Below are 27,495 nucleotides of genomic sequence, written 5' to 3' on the forward strand. Positions count from 1 at the left end.
GTTATGACTTCCTTTCTCTGTTCAGGTTGGAGACCGGATTTGAAATCACGCATTTACACTGACGTGAACTCTACCATCTTCCAGAAACTCCGCGACCTAGGACCTTCTCAAGCCGCTATCCTTGGAGTTGACCTACACACTTGCACTCCGCTACTCTCGGATCCTCAACTGCAAACCATCGGTGCTTACAGCGCCCCCTTTTACCGTCCACCCCCTCCCAAAGAACGCAAGCCTCGGGCATCTCCTCCAGCACAAAGGCCCCTCACCAGAAGACATCGTCCACTCCCCGCTAATACCCGCCGACCTGCACGTCCCACTCCTCCTTCCCCATCTGCCCACCCCGCTTCTCGATCTTATCAGTCTCTTGTTACTTGGGAGGATCAGTACCTCTCCCCTCATTCTCCTACTGCCGTCTCCCCCTCCTCAGATGTGAATGTCTCCAAGAGGAAGTCGTTTGGACAAACTTCGGATAACGATCTTTAGAATCAAGTCCTTCCTACCCCCCCACTTCTCTCTCTGGACCGCTTCTCAAGCGTCCGCGGACCTCTGCGTCCGATGAACCAATCTCAGCTGTCAATGCTCCCCTTCCCACCGCTCTTGTTCCTCCGGCTCGCCCTACATAGCGGCCTGGAAAAGAGACCGCGCAGTCACCCCCTGCCTTCCGCCCCACGTTCAAGGTCCACAGCCGTACTGTCAACGTAAATGACTTGGCCTTAGAAAATCCGGCGGTGGCCTCCACTCTATTCTATGGGTCCCACCTTCCCAAAGACATGGCGTATGCTGAAGAAGGCTCCTTTGATCAACACCGGACCTCTTTCTATACTGGCTGGGAGAAGGTGCTTTTCATTCTCGTCTTTCTCATTGTTTTTATTTTCACCCTTTGTTGTGTTAACCCCTCTCTTCTCCTTAGGTGAGTTTGGATATCTCTTACATGATCTGCAGCCTATTCAGCGCCAGATCCAAGGTGGAATTACTTGAGGCAGAAGTCACTCGCCTGGAGCCACTACAGGGGACCTACACTCAACTCAAATAGGACCTGGAGGCCGCAGAAACTTGGAAAAGATCAAGGCTCAAGATGAGCTCCAGTCTGCTGAGGCTTCCCATCAGGCCTACATGGACAAGGTCAATGATCGCCTAAGCCATTAGCAAGAGACCCTCTTTTAGCAGCATACCGAAGCCCTAGCCACCCTCTCCCAACAACACAAGGATGCTACCGCGGCTCTTCTCAAGCAGCATGAGTCAGACATGGACCAGCTTCAAGAGCGTTTCAAATCCCTAGCAGACAAATGGGTGGCCAAAAAGATCAAGAAAGAACATGACCGCCTTATCAAAGAGGGCCGTCTGCTTCCTGAACAGCTTGGCCCAGTTTATGGGTCCGCGTTGCACTGGTACCTAAGGATCCCGTCCACCCTTCTGAGGCCTCGAAACCTAGAACTCTTACTAAACTTGTGGCTGAGGCTATTGACACCGCTGCGGATGTGGTTATCGAAGAAGCCGGGAACGTCGTGATTTATGAAGATGTTTAACTATTGTTCCCCTTGTATTTTTGCCCCTTTTGCTACTTTGTATTTTCTGGTAACCTTGTCTTATTTAGATACTATGTACTAAGAATTGTTAAGTTTTTGACCTTCCCTTATATCATAGCTTTCTTCTGTGTTACTCTCTTGATGAAAATTAAATTAACTTGTGCTGCCTTTGTATATGTTTTATGGACTCCAAGGCTCCTTTGAGCTAAGGTCATTGTAATGTTTTCTTTGCTTTAGGCTCTTTCTCTTTGCATTGGACTCTAAAGGCTTTTCTCTCTTTTGGCTTTGGGGGGAATGGGCAACTCATCTTGCCCCCTCCCCTTTTTGCTCGACTCGGAACTCATGTCATCGAAAGGGGCAACTCACCTTGCCCCTAGTTCGCTTCCGACCTCACGTCCGAGGAGGGACAACTCATCTTGTCCCCTTTGGTGATTGGAACTCTTGTCCGCGAATGATGCAACTCATCTTGCCCTAATACGATTTGGACCTCACGTCCGCGAATGGCTCATCCCCTTTGCAGTCTCCGTTATAATGCTAAATCAAAACTCAGGGCAACATTGTCATCTCAAAAAGGCCATAGTATTATATATTTACAAATAGCTCAAGTCTCTGGTGACAGACTTGTATTACATTCAACTGTGAAACTTCTTCAACAGTCTCACATTCCAAGGCCTTTCTATCAACTTGCCTTCCATGGTTTGTAATTTGTAGGTGTCTGCCCCTCCAATGTCCACCACCGCATAGGGTCCCTCCCAGTTCGGACCCAATTTCCCATCATTTGCTTTCTTGGTATTGGGTGTCACTCTGCGAAGCACTAAATCCCCAACTTGGAACTGTCGCGGCTTAACCCTCTTGTTGTATTGCCTTTGGAGGCATCAGTGATACTCTTCCAGCCTTATGCGCACTGCATCCTTTCTTTTCTCAGCCAAATTTAAGTCCCTGGACAATATGCCCCAGTTCAACCCTTCTTCGACATCCCTTGTTCGGGTCGTAGCCACCACCATTTCTGATGGTATCACGGCCTCTACGCCATATGCTAACGAGAATGGAATCTCCCTGGTGGTAGTCCACGGTGTAGTTTGGTAGGCCCACATCACATGATTCAACTCATCGGCCCACGCCCCCTTCTTATCTTCCAACTTCTTGTTGAGATTGTTCAGTATGGTTTTGTTGGAAGCTTCAGGCTGTCCATTACCTTCGGGGTTGTAGGGGGCCGAAAATCCCTGTTTCACATGATAAGCTTGCAAAAAATCTTTCACCTTGGACCCTGTGAATTGTGTTCCATTGTCCGCAATGATAGCATACGACAACCCAAACTGACATATAATGTTCTCCCATAGGAACTTGACCACTTGCTCCTCTTTCACCTGCTGCAACGGTACTGCCTCAATCCATTTTGTAAAATAGTCTGTGGTTGCCAACATGAACCTCCTCTTGCTGCGGGCCATGGGCAGCGACCCTACTATGTCTAGGGCCCACATCGCGAACGGCCATGGGCTAGACACGTTATGCAGCGGCTCGGCCAGAGTGAATATCAACTGTGCGAACCTCTGACATTTTTCACATTTCTTTGCAAATTCTACAACATCTCTCTTCATGTGAGGCCAAAAGTAACCCTGTGTTAATAGCCGATGTGCTGTGGTCCGTCTTGCTGAGTGACTCCCACAATCTCCCTCATGCAATTCCGCTATCACCTCTCGCACCAGCCTCAGCCCTAGACATTTCAGTAAAGGCCCATTGAAATTCTTTCTGTGCAACTCTCCTCCCAGCAACGTATACCTCTGTGAAGTCTGTTCTAACCGTCTCCTCTCTTTCTTCTCAATCACCTCTTGTCCAGACAAAAATGCATGATAGGCTCCATCCAACCCCCCTCCTCTTTCCCGCGGTATGCAACACCTCAGCCGGTCCCTCAGTACTCGGTCTGACCAACCTCCCTACTTTGATTGTTTTCTCCTCTGATCCCGGCATGGCTGCGGCTACATAAGCTAGGGCATCTGCATGCCGATTCTCCCCGCGATTCAAATGTATAAATCTGACCTTTGTGAACTTCGTCGCCCACGTATGTAAGACTTCCAGATACCTCGCCATTCGGGGGACATCTAGCTGCAAATCTGCAGTTCGCCTGGCACACCACCAGATTTGAGTCTGAATATATCGTAAGTTCCTTCACACCCAAACCCTCAGCCATCCTCAACCCCACTATTACTGCCTCATAATCTGCTTCATTATTAGAAGCTGTGAATCCCAGCTTCATGGTTTGTTCTATTCTGTTGTTTTCCGGCGTAAGTAGCACAACCCCAATTTCGTTGCCTGCATCTGTTGCAGATCCATCCGCGAACACTCTCCACCCGTTCCTCTCATCCCACAAATTTACATCCTGTTTCACTTCTCGTTCGGGTCCCAGGATCATCTCTTCCCCAACGTAGGATCCTCGGTCGGGAACTCCGCTACCGCCTGAGCTTTTTTCACTGTCCTGATCTGATATTGGATTTCATATGAACTTAACATCACGGCCCATTTCAGCATTCTTCCAGACTTTTCGGCCTTCAGGGCTTGTTTAAGGGGCAAATTTGTCACCACCACCACCGTATGAGCTTCGAAATATGGCTTCAACTTCAAGGCTGAAAATATTAGTGCCAAAGCATACTTCTCCACTCGGCTGTACCTTGTCTCAACATCCAACAAAGTTTTGCTCTGGAAATACACCGGTCTTTCCATCTTTTCCACAACATGAACGAGGACCGAGCTGATTGCGTACTCCGTAACCCCCAAATACAAATGCAGTTTCTCTCCTATTTCAGGCCGTGACAACAATGGGGCCTCCCCGAGGTACCTCTTTAATTCCTGAAAGGCCTTCTCACATTTCGCTGTCCATGCAAAATCCGTGGTGTTTCTTAGCAGCCGATACAATGGCCTACACTTATCGAATGATTTTGAAATGAATCTGTTTAGTGCCGCGACCTTTCCTGCCAGCCGTTGTACCTCCTTAATAGTCTGAGGTGAGGGCATTTCCACCAGGGACCTTATCTGTTTCGGGGTTAGCCTCTATCCCCCTTTGAGTAATAATATAACCTAGAAATTTCCCGGTGGTCACTCCGAACGTGCACTTCTCCGGGTTGAGTTTCAAATTGTGCGCTCGCAGTATACCGAATGTCTCCCTTAGACCTTCCAAGTGCTCTTCCTCAGACATACTCTTTTCCACCATATCATCTATGTATATCTCAATTCCCTTTCGGATTTTGTTCTTGAACATTTTCTCCCCCAACCGCTGGAAGGTAGCCCTCGCGTTTTTTAACCCAAATGGCATTCACGTGTAGCAGTAGGTACCCCCCTCCACCACGAAGGACGTCTTTTCCTTGTCCCGTCCATACATCGTAACCTGATTGTATCCCATAGAGGCATCCATAAATGAAAACATTTTGTATCCTGCGGTTCTATCCACTAGCTCATCTACTCATGGCATAGGATAACTGTCTTTAGGACACTCCAAGTTAACATCTGTAAAATTAACACACATTCGAACCTTGCCATTTTTCTTCGGTACCGCGACGACATTAGACAACCAATCCATGAACTCAACTTCTCTGATGATTCCTACTTCTTTCAACCTGGCAACCTCCTCCTGGATCCCCTCCGCATACTTCGGCCTCACACTCCTCATCTTCTGCCTTACTGGTTTTGCACCCTCCCTCATATGCAGGCAGTGGCATGCGAAACTTGGGTCCAACCTTGTGATATCCTCTATTTCCAACGCAAAGATGTCCTTGTTCTCTGACAGATACTGTATCAACTTACTCTTCCACTCCTCGGGCAAACCGAACCCTACCGACGTAAACTTCTCTTCTTCTCCCACCCCCAGATTCACTATCTCCATCTCGTCCAGAGTCTTTGGTCCTATTATTACCTCCGCCTATCCTTCCACGGCGGCGCACTGTGATTGCTATGCTTGCCTCTTCTTAGGGTTATATGATTCTCCTCCAGGTCCGCGGACCATCCTCTTAACCGTATCTTGATGGCTATTCTTAGAAGCTACCTGATCACCGTGGACTTCATATATTCCCGCTGAAGTGGGGAATCGAATCACTTGATAATAGGTTGATGGCACCGCTTTCATCTCATGGATCCACCTCCTTCCCAGAATCGCATTGTATTGAGAATTGGAATCTACCACCATAAATCGAGAGAAAACCGTCACCGGCCCTATTGTCACGGGTAGCAAAAGTTCTCTTATAGGTTCCGTGACGCTCCCATTAAACCCATATAAGTTGGACCGCGGTGGCCTAAGCTGCCTAGGGTCAACCTTCATTTCATCTAAAGCTCCCCTAAACAATAAGTCAACTGCACTGCCACAATCAATCAACACCCTTTTGACCATATAATTGCCCATCGCCACAGTAATGACCAACGCATCCTCATGGGGAGTATCAACAGCTCTGAGGTCCGCGCTGGAAAATACAATACTATCTCCTCCGTCCGCTGATCCTGAACTGGATCGCAGACCTCTGGTAGACTCATTGATCTGTTGTATACTAGCTGTCCTTCCCACCTTGTCTCTATGGGCATTATGACTCAGAACCTCTCCGCTGAAAATGACATTAATAGTCCCCAATATCCTCCCTTGAGCTGGCCCCGGCTCCTCATTTGGGGCCCCTGCTACGAATTCTCTCATCATTCCCTTCTCCACCAACCTCTGAACCAACCATTTCAATGTATAACAATCATTAGTCTCGTGATTATGTATCTTGTGGTACTCACAGTACGGCTTGTTCGACATCTCGATCGGCGTGTTTCGCGGTCCCTCATATTCTTTGACATTCTTGATCAACAACAATATTTCACTCAACGGCCTGTTCAAAGGCGTATGTCCAAGCTTGCGGTATGGCTTTCTTTCCCTGTGTTCCCTCCATGCTCCCTCTCTACTCCTTTCGGACGCGATGAGTATCCGCGGTACCCTCCATTACCTCTCTTCGCTGACTCTGCCTTTCTGCGATTCCCTTCCTTTTCCACTGATGACACTGTCTTCGCGGACCTTTTAGAATTTTTCTACATGGTGTCCTCATATCTAATGTACTTTTCTACCCACGGATACAACTCGTGTAAGGTCGCAATCTCATTCTTTGCAACGGACTGATGGACCCCCATTCCTGGCCACAGACCTCTCTCGAATGCTATAACAGATGTCCTTTCATCCAAGTTCTCCACCTTTAATGTCTCGGCCTTGAAGCAACACAAATAATCCTTGATTGATTCCGCAGACCTTTGCCTGACATTGAACAAGGCCGCGATATCTACAACCCTCCTTTTTTTATGTATAAAGTGGTCTATAAACGCCTGCTCGACTCTTGGAAATTAGTTATACTCTTCAAAAGCAACCTATAATACTAGTCCGATGCTCCCTTTTTTAGGCTAGCTGGGAACATCATGCACCGCAACCCGTCATACCGCGACTCTTGCCAGAGAGGCATTTGTTGTCTAAAATGATGAATGTGATTTGCTGGGTCTCCCTTACCATCGTACCTTTCAAACCTTGGTTGGTTGAAACGTTTCGGTACCTTCAAAGGCCATATCGTGTCCGCCAGCAGATTGCGATTCAGACCAGCCACCACCTGACTAGCCGCGCCTATTTGGGTTTTTGCCTATTACAGATTCACCTCTCGATCGTTGTTTATCATTTCCTAGACTTGCTCCATTGTAAGACCTGCTACCGGATTCTCGACGAGGTCCGGACCCTCCTCCTCGTTATCGGACTTCTCACTTGCTTCTGCTCTCCCTTCCTCCTTTGCCACTTCTCTTTCTTTTCTTAATGCATCATTCTCCTCTCTCAATCTCGCGATCTCTTCCTGCATCAGTTGATAAGCACCCAAATGTGTATTATAAAACCCTATTGAGACATATATATTTGGTTAATTATGTGTTTAATAATCATGAAATAAATATGTTTTCATACATTTGCAGGTATTCGCAGTAAACATGGGAATATGGATTAAACCTGCGATAAACCACGGGGAACGACGTATATATGAATTCTTTCAAATCCGCACAGAAGCATCAAACTTCCGAAGCTCCTACCTCTTGAACCAAGACTCCGAATGCGACAAGTGAGCTGCTCAAACAATCAGGGCGATGAACTCTACGCATAGGCGGGAAGTTATAAAATTGCCCAAAGACCGGACCGCCACTAGACTGCACATGGACCCACTATGCGGGCCCACAAGATTGGATGAGTCATCAATTATGGAGCATGTCAAGACAAAAATGACAAATTATTGGTGTAAAGTTGACACCTTGCATGTAATTAATTAGATTATGTGTTAATAGTGAAAAAAAAGGCAAAGTGTCACTTTGTTTTAATGTGGTGGATAAAAATGAAGTAAATGTGGTTTGATGTTTCACGTGGGAGGAAATGAGATTTCTCTCAAATGGAGAAGAAAACAAAACAAGGAGGGGACACTCCATTTACTCCCTTGACTTCTTTTCCTTACCTTGTATTATTTTAGTTCCTTAGTCTTAGATTTTTATTTAGTTTTATTTTGGTAAGAAATAGCTTGTAATAGTTTTAATGGAGGAAACTTTGTGTTCCTCTTGAAAAATTCTCACTTCTTCATGTAAGTGAGTATATAAATAAATAGTTTTCTTCTTTTTCTTCTCTCTCTCTCTTTTTACATTCCACACTTGTTTTAGTGTTCTCCCAAGGATCATGAGCTAACTTTCCCTTTTTGGGGAGATAATAAAACTCATGTGAGGGAAAATCTTTGTTGTTTGGTTTAGTAAGTTGTTTAGGAATAACAACTAGACGTACATCCTATCCCAAAATGATAGTTGGTGTAGTGTCTAGTTAAGGATCAAAGTAATGAGCTTAGAGATAAGTCATTACTTTGGTTCCACATGCTAGCATGTATGAGCTTAGAGATGAGTCATATATGTTAGGGATTAAGTTTTCTTTTATTAGGACTTGTCTATGAGTTCTAGGTAGATAATAATAAACTTATTAAAATCAAATAACAAAGGTTATCTTCACATGAGGAGGATTAACTCTCCACTTTTGTTTTTAGTAAAATTTTATTGTGTCTTAGTTGCATGATTTTTGTAACTTAATGTTTTTAATTTTTGTGTAGTAAAGAAACCAAGTATTTAGTATTAATATAATCATATTTAAACTTACTCACTAGTTCCCTAAAGAGTAAAACAACCAAGTTGTAGTTTGTCCTAAGCTTTAGGTTGGTTCGAATCCTTACTCCAACTATATGAACACGAAGATCGTGAGTAATAAAAAACTTTGAATTCGCACTTTCGCCAAAGAAGAGAAGCAATTCTCTAACATAGCAAAAAGGAAAATACCAAAATGGCGCCGCTGCCGTTCTAAAGGTATAGGACTTGTGCTACAGATTGGAATTTGCTCCAAGGGGAAACCCCCTCATCCTCCCTTATTTTTTTTTTTTTCCGTTTTTTTTTTATTTCTTCGTCGTCGCCAAATAAACGACCTGACCTCTCTCGAATTTTTGGTTGTACTTCCAGGGACAAAAAGTTAGGACCGGGAAAGTAAACTACACAGGATTCTAAGGTTTCTGTGAAAAGTTAAACTCATTGTGGCATAATCGACACGCGTCTTGTCTGATCTTGGACTTCAAGGTCCCGTAGAGTGTAACCAGCGTCCCGCGGGTGTATTTTCTCTTTTTGTTGCTCCCTTTTCTACCTCCAAAGATCCATCGATAAATCCCGGATCCATATCCGTGCCTAACTCTCTGGAACTGTGACATAAAATTCAAATATCTTTTGGGATTAATTACGTCGACGGATTGAAACGTCTGTTTCATTTCTTTGGCGGACTTGCGGGAAGCAACAGGTTCCAAATTTTTACTGTTTTTGCATGAATGCGATGTACGTAGTTATTATGTTATAATTTATGGATTATTATTTACGTGTTAGCCTAGAAATATGCATGAATCATGTTCATATACCTGTAAATATTTATATACGATTAACTGGGCATGAATTGCATCTTAATGTATATATACATATAAATGGTACTATTTTGCATGGTTATCTGTCTTTCTACGTATAAGTGCCTATTGTTGCATGTTTAGTATTTCTCCACGTATAAGTACACGTCTTGTATAATACTTCGATTTTGTCAAGAAAGAGGAGAACATTCCAACGAGGGTTAAAATCTGAGTTGGGTAAGTTGTTTCTAAACTCTACGGGTGAAGCTGCTCTCTATATGACACTCGCAATCTCAATGAGTATTGCCAAATCGATTTATTATGCAATACAAGAGTCGATTTTTAGTCTATGTATAATACGCTGCATGTTTAGTTTTAGCATTGTCTTATTTATATCGTCGTCATTATACTATATTCGCATGATAATCGTATTTAGATAATGCATGAGTGATTCAAATTTGCTTGTTACTGTTGATACACGTCTACGTAATATCCATCTACAAATTAGTGTACATATACGTATTACTGATGTATATTTGCCTGTACATATGGAAGTATTTATCGATGATACGACCTTGCCTATTCGTATAGCTATACGTATGAGTAAAGTATCTTCACATGCTACTGCATCTAGTATTGTATGAGTAGATCATATTTGCATGCTTGTATTTTCATCCTTACATAAATCTTAAATCTTAAAAAAAAAAAAAAAAAAAAAAAACGACCTTGCATAAATTTTAATTCCATAAATCTTAATCATAATCATATTCCAACGGTGTCTAGGAAAATTGAAAGATTGAGGTTACTTAATTAGAGCCATGCTTGCACGGAAAGCCTCCCTCATATCTCTCTTGTGACCTGGCTGTTGGTTTATGCACACGTATTCCTAGCTTCACTGCTACGTTAGCAGCAGCTTAGGCCTACGTTGTTACACTCTAATGCTTTAAGATAATAATACAATTCAAGTAATAAGAAGTTCCTTCTGTAAATTATATCTAATTTTATGCTTGCATGAGATTAAGGTCTGGTTCCATTAAAGAATTTGAACATACCTATCGTCGAAGAAAATACGATAAGCAATTGCGTAAGTTCTCACCTAAATTTTTTTTTTCTTCTGTTAATTACCTTCATCAAGTTCCTTCGTCGCCATTAACTTCTGCAGTTATGGCTGACAATCCTCCACCAGCTGAGAAGCCCTTGTCGGACTTCTATACTGCATTACAGGAAGGACCTTCTTCCTGCATCAAACTTGAGGACATTGTCGGGTGATTTTCGTATCCCACCAAACGTTTTTAGTTTGTTAGCTGTGTACCATGGTTTGGATCACGAAAAACCATACAATCATCTTCGTAGGCTTCAACAAGTGGCCATAACATTTCACCATCCAACTGTCTCTAAGGAACAACTCTTGCTTCGGCTATTTCCATTCACCTTAGCAGAAAAAGTGTCAATTTGGCTTGCAGGACAACAACCACAATCCATAGACACATGGAATAAACTTGTTCAAGCTTTCATGCTTCAATTTTACACTCAAAAGAAAACTACTGAAATGCTTCAGAAAATTCAATTCTTTCGTCAAAATCCTCATGAATCGTTTACGGAAGCATGGAGTCGCTTTACTGATCTTCTTTTAGAATGTCCTCATCACCAACTAGACAAAGCCGTTCTTGTCCGTTCCTTCTTTAATGGACTTTCTGATCATCACAAAGAAACTCTTGATATAATGAACGGCAGTTGCTTCATGGACAAAGGAGCTATTGAAGCATATACTTTTCTTGAAAAACAAGCGAAAAAAGGTACACACTGGGGTAACACTGAGCCGTCTAGATTATCAAAGGATACTGTAACAAAGGCTACATCTATTTTTGAGGTAAAACTCGATCCCAAATTAAAAAATTTGATAGAATCCCTAACTAAAAAAGTAGATGCCCTTGCAGTTCAAGTAAACGATCAACTCCCAAAACAGGTCATGAACGTTGACACATCCCCATGTGTTCTTTGTCTCAGTCCTGACCATCCTGATGTTTATTGCCCCTTGTTATATGCCTCCCCTTCTCAACCATCGAAGAGGCATGTGCATTCAACATTCCTAATGCACCTTGGCGACAAAGATCCGAATTTCGCTTTGGCGGAATAACCAATACCGGGGCTCCTCCGTGTTTCGCTAATCCACCGCTCGACCAACCAACAACTTTATTCCATACCGCCAAGGAAATAATCAACAATACCAACAAAGTCGAATCAATTTCAAAATACTTCGATGCTAACTATCAAACCAACCGTGGCCTTGTTCCAAACCAATCCAAATCCCAACTATAATCAACAACTTCTCAAAGAATAATCGTGATCTAGTACCTGTTGCACAACCTGCGCCACTCGTTACGGATAGGACAAGTGAGACTTTCTTAGCTTACATGAACCAACAATCTCAAATTTTAACGTCTATCCAACAATCACTTCAACAATTGGTGCAAGAAAAGAGTCAGAAAGGCGTGTTTCCTGGACAAGCAATTCCAAACCCTAAGCCAGCAAACACTGCCTTTGAACTCACCAATGCACCTGGTACAAGTACTCCCAATCAAGGTGAGGTGCACGCAATCACTACTCTTCGATCTGGAAAAACTGTAGACAATCAAAAACGATGCCAGATGATCAACCAAAGGAATCTATTTCCAATAATGAACCTACGGAGGATTCACCAAATACAACATAGTCAACATCTCAGAATTTAGGAAACAAGCAAGAGGACCCCTTTGCCAAATTCCCCCCTAAGGCACCGTTTCCTGCACGCTTGGCAAAGAATAAACCTGATGAGAATTTTGCTGAAATTCGAGAGACTTTTCAGAATTTGACAATCAACTTACCTTTTCTCGACGCCTTAAAGTTATTGCCAAAACATGCAAATTTTTTGAAAGATATGTGCACCACAAAAAGGAGAACTAATGTTCCTCAACAAGCGTTCCTCACCGAACAGTTTCCATCCATCACCGAACACAATGGTATAGTCAAATACAAGGACCCTGGTAGGTCAACGGTTCCATGCACCTTAGGTGACAAATATACGGCTACTGCACTACTAGACCTAGGAGCTAGTGTGAACTTACTTCCATATTACTTATTTAAGCAACTAGGTCTTCATGAGCTGAAACCCACCACCATGACTCTACAGTTAGCCGATCGTTCCATTAAGTATCCAAAAGGAATTGTGGAAAACGTCCTTGTGAAAGTCCAAGACTTTTTCTATCCTGTCGACTTTGTTATTTTGGATACTGAAGTTGCATGTGATTCCATTCCTATCATCTTAGGACGTCCGTTCCTAGCAACTTCTAATGCTCTTATTAACTGTAGGGATGGTTCCATGACCATGTCCTTCGGAAATCTTTCGGTCGAGGTAAATTTGTTCAAGATGATGAAACAAATTCCAGAGCCTGACATTGATGGTGAGGTGAACAGGGTTGATAGCATTGTGCAAGAGTATTTAACAAACACTTTTCCTAAAGATGAAGTATACCAATTTCTTTCCTTTAGCGATTCTGAATTTGAGGACGATGATTATACACAAGAAGTAAACGAATTATTAGAGTCAATACCATTATTTGACCCTACGACCGTGATGTCCAGCAAATTGGAAGAACATCAATCTGTTTACTCTATGGACGATGACTTTCCTCAAGAATCTTTAATACCCACTCCACCCACCCCTGACTTAAAACCTCTTCCTTCGGAATTAAAATACGTACATCTTGATCCAGATGGTAGTCATCCAATTATTATATCATCTCAATTGACTGATGATCAAGAGTCCTATTTAATAGATGTCATTCAACAACACCGTTCTGTTATTGGATGGTCCCTCGATGACATTAAGGGCATTGACCCTAATGTATGCACCCATCACATACATCTTGAAGAAAATGCTAAGACGTCACGTAAACCGCTGCGTCATCTAAACCCAACCATGAAAGATGTGGTACAGGAGGAAGTTTTAAGATTACTCGATGCAGGTATTATTTATCCTATATCCGATAGTATTTGGGTGAGTCCAGTACACGTTGTTATAAAGAAATCTGGCATTACAGTTGTGCGCAATGATAAAGATGAATGCATCTCCACTCGTATTCCAATGAAATGCGAATATGCATTGACTATCGCAAACTTAATGCAGTAACTCGTAAGGATCAGTTTCCCCTGCCCTTCATCGATCAGATGCTTGAACGGTTAGCCGGTCATGCGTATTACTATTTTCTTGATGGTTATTCAGGATATTTTTAGATAGTCATAGATCCTGCTGATCAAGAAAAGACTACGTTCACCTGTCCTTTTGGTACATTTGCATATAAACGAATGCCTTTCGGCCTTTGCAATGCACCTGGTACTTTCCAACGTTGCATGCTTCACATTTTCAATGATATGGTTGAACGTTTTATGGAAGTATTCATGGATGACTTCTCAATATATGGAGAGTCTTTCGATAGCTGTCTATCAAATCTTAAAAAGGTCTTTACATGTTGTGAAGAGAAAAACCTTGTTCTTAATTGAGAAAAATGTCATTTCATGGTTAAAAAAGGAATAGTTTTAGGACATATCGTTTCAAAAGACGGAATCGAACTCGACAAAGCTAAGATAGAAAAAATTGCTTCACTTCCTATACCAAAAACAGTTCGCGATATTCAGGCATTTTTAGGACACGCAGGTTTCTATAGGAGATTTATTCAAGATTTCTCAAAGGTTGCTCGACCTTTAACCAATCTCTTGCTTAAAGATGTCGTTTTTTACTTCAGTTTCAATTGCAAACAAGCTTTTGAGACTTTAAAATCCGCCTTAACTACCGCTCCCATAATTCAACCACCTGATTAGTTTTAACCTTTTGAATTAATGTGTGACGCGAGTGACTATGCTATTGGAGCTGTACTAGGGCAACACCGAGAAGATAATCCAATTGTCATTTACTATGCGAGTAAAACCCTTAATGAAGCTCAACGTAATTATACCACCACTGAGAAAGAGTTTCTCGCCGTTGTATATACCTTAGATAAGTTTCGTCCTTACCTAATGGGTTCTTCCACAATTGTCTACACTGACCATACAGCGCTTCGTTACCTATTAGCGAAAAAAGATGCAAAACAGAGGTTGATCCGCTGGATTCTCCTCTTGCAAGAATTTACTCTAGAAATTAGAGATAAAAAAGGTTGCGAAAATGTGGTTGCAGACCATTTATCAAGACTTGTGTAAAGTCCTAAATTATTATTAAGGGTAAATTAGTAAATGACACTTGAACCTTAGGGGCGATTACGTACTGGGCCAGTCGGATAGACGGTTAGCTAACGTAACGTAAATTAATTTAACACCGACCGAGGAAATCCAATTAGTTCTGGAAAACCACTTGAAAAGTTCTTAGATTTCATATAATTGGTTACTTAGAATATACTAAAAATCGAAAAGAAGATAAATAAGAAGTGATAAAATAATTCGATACGTAGTAAACTCGTGGGCACCTAACTAAATAATTTAATAGTCAATAAGAGTCCGTCACCGCAAAACCCGTAAAAAGTAAAACAAATTAAGTCGCCGACGACACATACGCATTACGATTATCGCGTCGCGCAAAACTTAGGGCGCTTACGCGGGGGATTCAAAACCGGGTTGGATGCTAAATTAGAAGGTAAGGGCAGGATGGTCTTTTGACAAAAAAATAGACAAAATCGCACCAAAAATCGCACAGAACAAGAAATCGCACCCAATTTCTTCCCTAATTTCGCAATCTTGTAAACCCTAAGAGAGAGAGACTTAATTCTCTCCAATTTCAGTGATCCAAACCAACAATTCCTCATACCCAATCTTAGTAACACTAAAACCAAGCGTGAAGATTCAAATTGAGTGGAATTTCTTCGTACCGCCGCTGCCGGGTGAGTTTAATTTGTTTCAAACAACTAATTTAAACTCGATGTCGATAGCTTGTGATGTATTGATGGAAATATTGAATGGGGGTGTGGTATTTCGGCAGTAGGAGTTGGAGTAGCTAGTGAATTTCGAGCGTACCAAGCGAAATCGAAGTGAAAGGTGAGTTATTTTCGCCTCAATCAAATAGTTTAAACTCGATGTCGATAGCTTGTGATGTATTGATGAAAATATTGAATGGGGTGTGTGGTATTTCGGCAGTAGCAGTTGGAGAAGCTAGAATGAAGTGAAACTGATAGAGAAGAAAGCTAGAGGAGCGAGTTTGTTTGCTGACTCGGTAAGAATTATCTATATTCACTTTATTTTAGAGAAGTTATGTTAGTTTAAACTTGTTTAGGATTTGATTGAGTAATGCACGATTGATAAGGAACACGACAGTAATTATTGTTAGATTTAATATGAATAGAAGAGTGTGGAATTGGTTGTAGTTGAAATTTGGACTTGGAAGTGGGATGCGATAGGATTGGCGTCGATATAAGGGCCTGCCATGGCCCGAAATAGCCGTAGAGACCGTCAGAGTAACAGTGCCAGAAATGGCCTGTAGCTCTGTTAACGGTAGTTAGATGAAACTTTATCCGAAACCCCATTCTTAACGTCGAGATTTCTTCTCGGCTTACACTAGTTAAGAATTCCTCGTTGTTCGATCAATTCTAACAACCGACGTATATGCTATTATAGGAGTGAATTCAAGTTGATTCGGTTAAGCGAGCTTGATTCGGTTAAGTGGGCTTGAGGAGAACGGAGCTTGCTAAGGTAGGAACCTACATACCAATATATAGCATGCTTATTTTCATGCATGATTTGAATTGTTTAAATTGGAAATAGATAGTTACGTATAAACCATGCATGTATATATGATATTCATGTTTTGCACTGTATTTCCTCGCTATAAACTATATATATAGATAGTTTTCGTGTGAAATAGGTTTTGTAAAAATCGGGGTAGCGGGGATTTGTTTTCTTGGTTAAAAGAGTAAAACTGGTTTTGGGAAGGGTTCTCGTCTCTTGTCTCTGTAATGAGACAGAGAGATGGATTTTGTAATGCGGGTAAGGATTACCCGGTTGTTTGTAAATATGTGTGAGGTTCTGGATTGTCCCCGAGATAGAGTTTCGTTGTTATTTACGATGATTCGCCGTTTGGGAATCATCGATTGTCATTTACTATGACTGGCCCGTTTGGGAGTCATAGGTTGTATGTGATCGATGGGGGAAATCCAGGAACTCACACATACAGGACCAACAGTTTTAAAAGAAAAACTAAATATGTATCTATAGTATTTGGAAAACAATCGGTAATACGAGTATATATATATATATATATATATATATATATTACTATGCTTATCACGAGGGGATTTAGAAAAGGAATTGTGAATTCCTATAAAGAAGGAACTGTTGTCGCAATTTCGGAGACGGCAGTTCGCTCTAGGATTCCAACTGTGGTGTACACCTTTCAAGGTGGTGGGCCACCTTTAAAGGGATATGCATCACTGGATGTAGTCCGGGAATTCCTTTTCTACTTTTCTAGATAACCATGTTTGTACGTGTCACACTGTATGGTGATTAGCTTGTGTGGGGTTACATGCTATCTCGATGAGGTTTAGACGTGAGGAGTGAGAGTTTAGTCCACTCCTAGATGTGTGTTAGGATCCTGAGCAGTCTGCAGTCGTCAAACGGTTGACCACCATAAGTTAGGTGACAGCCCGTATGGGGGTCGTGGTCACAGGGCCCACCTGAGCCCTAAAAGCTTTGGGGATTTTGTGTGTACGAACACAACAACGGCATTTCAGCTCCCTGCCGGTAAAATCAGAAAAACAACGGTGCATGGTTCACACTGGAAAGTACTGAACCGAGATTGCCTGGATGGGAAAAGTACCAGTCGTACCCTCACCATTCTAATAGGATGCAGCGGCCACAATAGTTGTATGATGATTGTGAAAAACTATATTTTGTATATCAATGAAGCATGTCGAGATGATTTCTGCTAGTTAGTGATGTATATATATAGTCACGATATTTGAATACTTTTATGGAAACCCTGCATGTTTTAAATGTTTTCTATAAGTAACTATTTATTGGCTATGTAAACTTTCTATCAAGTAGTTGTTTGCTCATCCTACTTAACATTTTAGACGAGCCAGTTGCGGAGGAGGTTTTACCTAACCCTAGTGATGACGGTTATGGTGATTTGGGAGGATTTCCTTATGCTTGACGAGGACAGAGTCAAGTTCATACTTTTGGTTGTATAGAGATAGTCTAGTCATTTTGGTTGTATATATATAGAGCTCTGCTCATTTTGATGTATTTATTTGATGTATTGGAGTGTAGTTCATCATAAGCATTTTGGGATATGTATATGGGCATCACAGTGGTGTATAGGGTGAAGATTTTGTATGTATATGGTTGTTGGAAGGGTATTATGAAATGTCCAGGTTTATGACAGGTTTCTGACAGGTTTTATACGAATGTCGATTAAACAAAGGAAACTTTGCCAAAATTTTAGTAGAATTGTGATAGCGACCGCCTCGAGATTCACTCATCGTCCTCGGGATGTGTGTGGGGTCTCGGGGCGTCACAACTTGTCAGTGATATTGATACTGATACCGAACCTATATGTGATTCCTTTCCGGATGAACACTTATATTCCATTTTTTCGTCCCCCTGGTACGCTGACATAGTAAATTACTTAGTTACCGAGGAAGTCCCTTCATCTTGGTCTCGTAATGACCAAAACAAGTTCTTATCCATTGTGAAATTTTATTTCTGGGATGATCCCTACCTCTTCAAGTATTGTTCCAACCAACTAATCCGTCGTTGCATTCCCGACTGGGAACACAATGACGTGTTATCCTTCTGCCATGAACAATCTTGTGGTGGTCATTTTAGTGGTAAGAAAACAACGACCAAGGTTCTACAATGTGGATTTTATTGGCCAACACTGTTTAGAGATGCACATGAGCATTGCAAAGCATGCAACCGCTGCCAGCAGCTAGGACGCATTACTCAAGGTAATATGATGCCCTTAAATCCCATTTTAATTATGGAAATCTTTGATGTATGATGCATCGACTTCATGGGTCCCTTTCCAAATTCTCATGGTTTCTTTTACATACTGGTAGCAGTTGACTACATGTCAAAATGGATTGAGGCATTGGCATGTCATGCTAATGATCATAAAACTATCGTTTTTTTTGTAAAAGAAAATATTTTCTCTCGATTTGGCGTTCCAAAAGCTATTATTAGTGATGGGGGAAAATATTTCTGTAATAAAATTTTTGAATCATTAGTAAAGAAATATGGAGTCACGCACAAAGTGGCAACTCCGTATCATCCTCAAACCAGTGGCCAAGTAGAAGTCTCTAATAGAGAGATCAAATCTATTTTGGAAAAAACTGTTAATCTATCTAGAAAAGACTGGTCTCTACGATTATCTGATGCCTTGTGGGCATACAGAACAACTTTTAAGACACCTATAGGGATGTCTCCTTATCGCCTCGTTTTTGGAAAACCTTGTCACCTGCCGGTTGAACTTGAGCATCGTGCTCTATGGGCCATCAAAAGCCTCAATTATAATACTAATGCGGCAGGCACAAAGAGAAAATTGCAATTAAATTAGCTTGAGGAAATTCGGAGTGATGCCTATGATCTCTCGAAATCTTATAAAGCCAACATGAAAAGAGTGCATGACAAGCACATATTGAGAAAATATTTCAAAGTTGGTCAAAAAATTTTGTTGTACAACTCAAGATTACACATTTTTCCAGAAAAATTAAAAACTCGATGGTCTGGTCCTTTCATTGTCTCTGCTGTCACTCCTTATGGGGCTATATCTTTGAAAAACGAAAATGATGAAAGTGAATTTCAAGTAAATGGCCAACGCGTAAAACATTATCATGAGTTGCACTCTCCAGATGTCGAAGAGACTCTTCTCAAAGATCCAAATCTACCGCACTAATAGATTCACTGGTGTACTTCTTTCCATGTGATATAAACAGGGAAAGTATGCCATTAGGGTAGCCGGGCCCTCTTCTATTTTCTTTTCTAAAAAATCCTTAGAGTGTGTGGTTGCAAGTGCGAGAACCTTAGTCCACAAAAACTCTACTTCAGAACTGAGTATAAATGTCTTCTGTTAATCGAGCAAACGTGCCTTCTGGTAAACAATGGGTACCAAAAATTTCAACTCCTTCCTTCTCTTCCCTTTTCTATTCGCTTCCTCATGAACTTCAGCTCATCATTTGGTGTAAATCTCACCCATCTCGAATAGGTAATGGTCGTAGTACTTTTGCTCAAAAGCAACGGGCGAAAAGGATGGGGTGGTATATGAATTGTCAAACACCTTTCTGTCCAGGTCTTGATCTACTATCCGATATGAGCCGGTATAAGGTATATTATTGTCTGACACCAGCTCAGCAGGATAAACTTCATCGTCGTCCCGTTGCTCCCACAGGTTGGGATTCGTTTTGAGGATCTGACGTTAAAAGACTCACATTCGTCTTGAGGATCTGACGTTAAAAGACTTAACTTGTTTATACTCGTGTCGTTTATTTTCACCTTTGCACTAAGTGTTGTGAACAAAGAGAGTCGTGATATGCAACATCGGATGGTCCCTCGTTCGCACGGGCAATGGATTCCACCCAGGCCAACCCCGATCGGTTTTCTATGTGACTGATTTCGGGGCTGTTTGAGGCTATATCATATGTACTAAGGGTAATATTATTATTAGACCATTGCACATTGGTCAGGGATGGTGTCGTCCTGAACCCTAGGCCCCCAAAACATAAAGGTTAAGCCACAGTCTGGCTGGATTAGGTTCGCCCCAGAGCCGACATGAAAGTTGCCTGATTTAAGCTATTGTGATGTTTTTTTTTTTTTTTGGGACTGCTGGTGTTGTTGACACGTTCCTCTAGACTTGTACATCTGTATATAAAATTTGTAAATAAATAAAAACTTAAAAAAATAAAAATAAATAAAATAATAAATAATAAATAATAAATAATAATAAAAATAATAATAAAAATAAAATAAAAATAAAAAGGTTTGAATGTGATTTTGTCATATTCTAGTGGATGACATTTTTAATGCCGATCGTTTTGATATCTCATCCGTTCAATTTGGAGTTAAAACGAATCGAAATTCCACGTTTGAAATTTCGGGACATTTTAGGGAATTTCTGGAAATCATATGGGCTTGGGCCAAAAATTGGACCTGACCCAAAATCACAGACCCGCTCACAAAAACCCACTCGCGGGGCATCACACGCGTCTAACCCTCACATTTCTTCTCCCCACAAATCCAGATCTTGGTCCCCCATAAAACTCCCTCGCGCACACGGCATCTCAGGCCTACATTTCACCAGCGCACGCGGGCATAACTCCACCAATTCGAACCCCCTTCCTCCAGCACCATCTCCTCCATCACTCCTAGCAATTTCCACCCTCAGAAAATCATCTAGACCTCTCTATGGTAGCACGAAGATGAATCATAGTTGAGAGGAATTTCAAAAATCTATTCGATTTGGGCATGTTTCATCCCTTTTTCGATGAAGAAATTTCAAATAGGGAGTGGGAGTATCTGTTGCACAAGGTGCCAGCTAATTACTCGGAAGATTTGGTTTTAAATTTTTACAACAATTGTGGTTTCCGGGGTGATGAAGTTTGGATTACGGCAGATGGGTTGGAATGTGAACTCACGCTGGAGTTAATATCGAATACAACACAGATTTCGATAAACTCAGATAGTCCGACCCTGTTGTTATCAGAGTATCCGACTAGGATGGACTTAATGTTTGACACGCTTCTTGAGGGAGAGTACAATAATGGCTCGAACTGCGTGTACCAGCACTCACTCAGACAAAACCAACTAGCCGTCACTCAATGGCTGGCTTACAACATTATTGGAACTTCAAAGACGTCTGACGTGAACAAGACATTCTTGCATCTGCTGTGGATCCTCCAGGAGAAAAAGAATACTTTTTGTATGGTCCATTTCCTGGGCCATGTTCTTACGACTGCGCCAAACAGGTCAGCTCCTCTTGCTGTACTTGTTACTCAGCTTATGCTTAACTTAGGATTCCAGTCTGCTACTCCTTTCATTCCAACAAGGTCTTTTGAGACTTGTGTTCTGGACCACTGGGACCCAGTAGCTAGAGGTGATATTGAGCGTGATAACGTACCTCCTCCTCCTCCTTCACCACCTAACTGTTTTAATGAGGATATCATGCGCCGAATCAGCACTCCCATGGAAGCTTTAAGACACATGAATACCAGCATGCGCAGGATGTTTCTTCGTCAGGAAGAGATGCTTACTTCCCAAAATGACTTCCAGCAAGAAATGCGCAATCGCCAAGGCCGTTTCCAGATAATGATGATGGCAAATCAGCAGCAATTCCAAGATCAACTGCTACAGTCTTTGGGCCACATTCTAGACCAGTCAGCTCAGCCAGGAGTTCGTCGTAGCCGACGAAGTAGAAACTCTGGTTCATCTTCTACTAACCCTGAGGATTCCCAGTAGCTGTTTATTTCCCTTGGCTTAGAAATGACTATGTCATTTATTTCCTTTATGCATTGCATTTTTATTTTTCTAGTGATAAAAAAATTATATATCGTTTGATTTCTCATAATTTTGTATCTCCAGACGGTTTGAATGAGAAATTATTTATGTTATGCAATTATTGTACTTCTTAATATATTAGTTTGTTCCTTGATGCATTGGGCCTACTCTCAAAGCCCAACGGACTGATCCAAACGGTCAGAATTATAATTATAAATACAACTCTCCTTTTCCACTTTCACTCATCCACTTCTCTCACTCTTCACAAATTCCTCTTCACAAATTCTCATTTTCTCAAACATAATGAATCCAATCGAGCGATGGGAAAAGGAGCAACGCGAATGGGCTATCACAGTATTCGTGATAACAGTGTTTATCATTGTTCTGCTGTCACTCATGCATAACATGATCCAGAACATCTAGATCTATGTAACTGACATCTCTATTTCCGTCTGTCGTTTTGTATATTAGTATGGTGTGTTAAATAATTCTCACACATTTGTATGGGTTACGTATTAAATGGAGAAGTTTCGTATTAAATATTTGTGTATATTAGTTGTCTTTTCCTCTAAAAAAATAAATAAAAATAAAATAATAATAATAAAACAAACCATAACAAAGAAAACACCATCCAAAACTCACCAAAATAATTAAATCGATACTCATGGTGTTCATAGAAGATCGCGCACGCTACAAGGTACGCATAACACTTGTCACACATGCAGCTTGATTATTCTATCCATATGCTATTACTGAGGTCTGATCATCATTTCAGAAATTACGTGTAAGTCTAACTACCCTGTGAAACTTTCCTCCGTATTTTCTAACATTGAAACATCTCATTAATTGTTTTTGGAAATCTGACATGACAAGACTTACTATGGATCCCCATTGTTGCTATTCATAATCACATGGGTCATTAACTACACTTGGAATTCAGATTGGTATAGACTCATAGATTGGCTATAAATCTTTTCTTTTCAGCCATTCTCTTTTCAAACAATTTTTACTATCCTTCCCTCCGTAATAGTACCAAATGGATCAACCAAGAAAAATAATGTCTGAGAAAGACTACCTAAAAGTTTTTGAACATGGCCGGTTTTCTCCTTATTTTGACACCGAAATTGTACGTTGGGGATGGATGCCTCTTCTATATCATTCAGCAGCTGGTTATTCCCGAGATTTGGTTTTGATGTTCTACCAATTTATAGGACCTGAGAATGGAAAATTCTACTTCAATGCTTATGGACGACGATTGGAATTGACTAGGGAAATTATCTCTGACATACTTTAGATCCCAATGAATTCCCAGGAGTTCCTTTTTCCAGAGTCATCATTTGATTCAATCAAAGCTTTACTAAGAGCTACCGTATCTCATGGCGAAGTGGGAAATAGACATCACATTGTTCTTCAACGCTCTTTGAAACAGAATCAACGAGTTGTGCTCCACTGGTTGGGACACAATGTGATAGGTACATCTCACCAATCAGAAGTCACAAAGTCTCAACTTCACCTACTTTGGGTTTTGCAGACTCAAAGGGATGATTTTTGTCTAATCCAACACCTTTGGAACGTGATCACCAGGAAAACAAGAAAGTCAGCACCTCCTCTACCTCTACCTACTTTAGTCACGCAAATTATGATGCGTTGGGGTTATCCAGTAATTTATCCAGAAACACCACTTCAAAGAGCACATATTAGTGTACTCCAAACAGACTACTCCATTAGTTTTTGGACTCCTGATACTCTAACAGATGAACAGAACGACCCAAGCTCAAACCCTGACCATTTGTTTGATGAAAATACCATGCTAATTTTTTTAATCCCATGGAAGGCATTCAATTTCTTCATCACGGCATGCGGGAACTATACCCTCGTCAAAATATCATCATTACAACTCTTAAGGAATTCCAAGAACATCAAGCAATACATGATGTTGAACAGGAGGAAATCTTGGAAAATCATTCTCAGTCCTTGAAAAATCACGCTCTCCTAATGGAGAATCAAACTACACTCTTTGCCAGCCAAGAGGACATTCAGATGTAGCTCAGACAACAAATTGAAGAACTAAACACTGTGGTGCGATATCTCGTCTCGGTAGCATCATAATAATCCATGATTTTCTTATTGAATAAAAATGGAATAATGATACTAAGTGAATAAATAAATAATCGTATATATTATTACGTTTTTCGTCGTATTATTAATTTGTTCTTATCTTTGTGTCTTCTTTTGTACAAAATGGTTGCTAGAATTATTTACGTTGTGACTAACTAATTTTAACATGTGATTTTCAATGTCATTACATGAGGGTTTATTTTCTTCCATACTCATTTATCCATCCAGTTGCCTTTCTCATTGCCCATTTCTTTACTTCATCCACCATGACATATTCATCAAACATGACACCTCCAAAACTCATTTTTGAGCAATCCTTTCAGTCTATGATGGATTCCAATACTTATGGTCATCTCTTCCGTGACTACATCACTAACATTGGGTGGTCTTCCCTAGTTCTTCAACCTGACCAAACTTATTCTCCGAGTTTGGCTGCTTACTTTTATGTTAATATGGAGGACACACCAGCATTCAATCATGCACATGGCTTCTACTTAGACGAGTTCACAATCCTAGTTGGTGACACACATTATATTTTTTCTGAACAACAGCTTGCCCTAACTTTGGATCTTCCATATCACAAACCGGCCGCATCATGGCATTACATCTATCATAATTCTTACCGTTCCTTTCAGTGGCAAGTGTTTCGCGAAACTTACGGTGATGGTCTTGAGATTAAACGAGAAGGAGCTGGCCATGTGCCATGGCGTAACATCACCATTCCCTTAGCAAGCATGACCATGAACATGGGGACTGCGATGTTGTTTGTACTCCTGAACATCATGGGAGATTGACATTTTTCTACTGCCAATGAGGCTGCCTGCGTAGTATTCAGTGCACTGGCTCAAGGTCATACATTATTTAACATCTTAGGTTATGTTATCTCCAACTTGAAACGAGCTCGCACTTTTCAGGATCAGTATATTATTTTACCTGTAACCGCTTGCCGAATCATGAAGACACATTTCCCACAGTTTGCAGCTACTTTTCATGACTGGGTCACGGTAGATTCTATGTGCCCAACAAACAGAATCATTCGTTTATTAAGGTTTAGGCAATGGAAGCGTCCCACTCGGTACCTGAGGCATGTTCGTTATTACCCGAAGGATGAAAATATGAAGAAACATTTGAGGAAATCCGGAGACAAAGAATTTGGCAGACTATTATCTTTTGGCGCGATGCTAAGGAAATGCATTTCCTTATTGAAGACGTCAGACCTACACATCCCGTTAGATGGTAAATTTGAGCTTGTCATTGTATATATATCTAGCTAAAAATTATGTTTCGTGTGCTATTGAACATTTTATTGTTTCTTTCTGAATAATATATTATGTTCTCCAACCTTTCTATTCTAGCAATCTAGCCCTAATTTTTGCTCACGGTTCTCAGGTAATTTCTCTCTTTATTTATTGACACTTTGAGGACTAAGCATCATTCTGTTTGGGGATATTTTTAAATCTGTAGCAAAAATAGGCATATTGTAACATGTATATAGTTTTTATTTTCTTGTTAATAATGGTATTTAGTGACAAAGTCTTGTTTCCTTTTCAATGATGAAAATTGTCTAGAAATCTCACATTAGTATCCGAATTAGGATTTGTTTTAAGAAACTTAAGATAATACGTATGCAATAGTTTATACATCTTTTCATGAACATTCATGCACTGAGTATCATTGATTGTTATAGCAGTAAGTTTCTGGAATCAACGGTTAGTTACTTAAACTATAAATCCTGTGAGAATCTAACCAAAAGCCTTGAGATGAGTGATTTGTGTGTGATGACACATAGGAGTAGTATTTTCTATTAGAGAAAATCACACGTCTACTTACTTGATCACCACCCGAACCATAGGCGAGAATTTAGGCCTTCTTTGGATCGGCATAGCTAAAAATTCTTACTTGTTACAAATTTTACCACTAGTCACTCCACTGAACCTTTCATCAAACCTTTTACTTTCACCAAAAATTCCTTACCCATCTATTAAACTAAATAAAAGAACCTACCTAAGTGAGGAGTATGAGAAATAGGATGAAATGTGGAAAAATAAAGAGAAAGACTTGTCCCAAATAAAAGTCAGTTACTTGCTTCAGGAAAGAAAAATAGAATCATGTTCTTAAGTTTAAAAAAAAAATCTTCAGTATCCAGAGGCTTAAGAACAAGGTTGGAAAACTCAGTTAGAAGAAGGAAAGAAAACAAGGAATTCTCTAGTATAAATATCTTAAAGACCCTATTCTCTTATACTCGTAAATTTTGATTATCCATTTCCATTTTCTTGTACACTATCACCTAAGCCCCACAATACATAATAAAGACCTCTAGCTCAATTAGGAGTAGGGTGGTGTGATAATAAGTAGTAGACGTGATTGATTGACATCGGCTCCTCTGACTGTCATTGAGATGTGAGGAAATGTGTGCCCACTGCACACTGGAGTTAACAAAACCTGAGTGGTAAAATTTTGAGTGGAATTGTGTTTCGATACATACCTGTGAGAACCCATTTAGGTACGCTTTCCAAAGGATCCAGAAACGGCCCTGCTAGTACATTTCAATGCAAAGTTCACTGTATGCATTATCATATGTAGATGTTTTAATTATTAGATGCATATTAACTTGAGTTTCAAAGAAATCAATCCTCGTTCCCTGCTAAGGAGATGTATGGATATCTGAGATTAATTTAGGAAACGAGTTTTTATTACTGAGTCGTTGTAGTATAAATGAAGTTTGTGAGTATCTTCTCTAGAAAACTCTCATGAGGCTATAACTCGTCCACTAGGGAATTCCTAGTGGTTTAAGGCCTTGTTGCATATGGTCAATGCAACCGCACTCTGCGAAACGAGAATTAGTTAGGACTCACATTTTTGGCCACTTATCTGTTTTAATGTCTCTTCTTTGCTTGAGGACAAGCAAAGTACTGTTTGGGGGTAGTGTGATAAGCACCCAAAAGTGTATTATAAAACCCTATTGAGACATATATATTTGGTTAATTATGTGTTTAATAATCATAAAATAAATATGTTTTCATACTTTTGCAGGTATTCGCAGTAAACATGGGAATATGGATTAAACCTGCGATAAAGCACGGGGAACGACGTATATATGAATTCTTCCAAATCCGCACAGAAGCATCAAACTTCCGAAGCTCCTAGCTCTTGAACTAGGACTCTGAATGCGACAAGTGAGCTGCTCAGACAATCAGGGCGATGAACTCTACACATAGGCGGGAAGTTGTAAAATTGCCCAAAGACCGGACCGCCACTAGACTGCACATGGACCCACTATGCGGGCCCACAAGATTGGATGAGTCATCAATCATGGAGCATGTCAAGACAAAAATGACAAATTATTGGTGCAAAGTTGACACCTTGCATGTAATTAATTAGATTAGGTGTTAATAGTGAAAAAA

The 27,495-nt window shown here is 40.8% G+C and overlaps 2 protein-coding genes across 2 annotated transcripts; both read right to left on the reverse strand.

Moving 5' to 3' along the window:
* Nucleotides 1-3,932: 3,932 nt before the first annotated feature.
* Nucleotides 3,933-4,244, reverse strand: LOC147492826 (uncharacterized). Its single transcript, XM_086567652.1, has one exon. The coding sequence runs from the start codon at nt 4,242-4,244 to the stop codon at nt 3,933-3,935; it is 312 nt and encodes a 103-aa protein (XP_086423778.1).
* A 1,222-nt stretch (nt 4,245-5,466) lies between these two features.
* Nucleotides 5,467-6,300, reverse strand: LOC147492827 (uncharacterized). Its single transcript, XM_086567653.1, has one exon. It carries the CDS (start codon nt 6,298-6,300, stop codon nt 5,467-5,469), a length of 834 nt encoding a protein of 277 aa, XP_086423779.1.
* Between the last annotated feature and the right edge of the window lie 21,195 nt (nt 6,301-27,495).

The sequence above is a fragment of the Coptis chinensis genome, chromosome 6 (genome assembly GCF_015680905.1).
Source record: "Coptis chinensis isolate HL-2020 chromosome 6, ASM1568090v1, whole genome shotgun sequence".
Classification (NCBI taxonomy): domain Eukaryota; kingdom Viridiplantae; phylum Streptophyta; class Magnoliopsida; order Ranunculales; family Ranunculaceae; genus Coptis; species Coptis chinensis.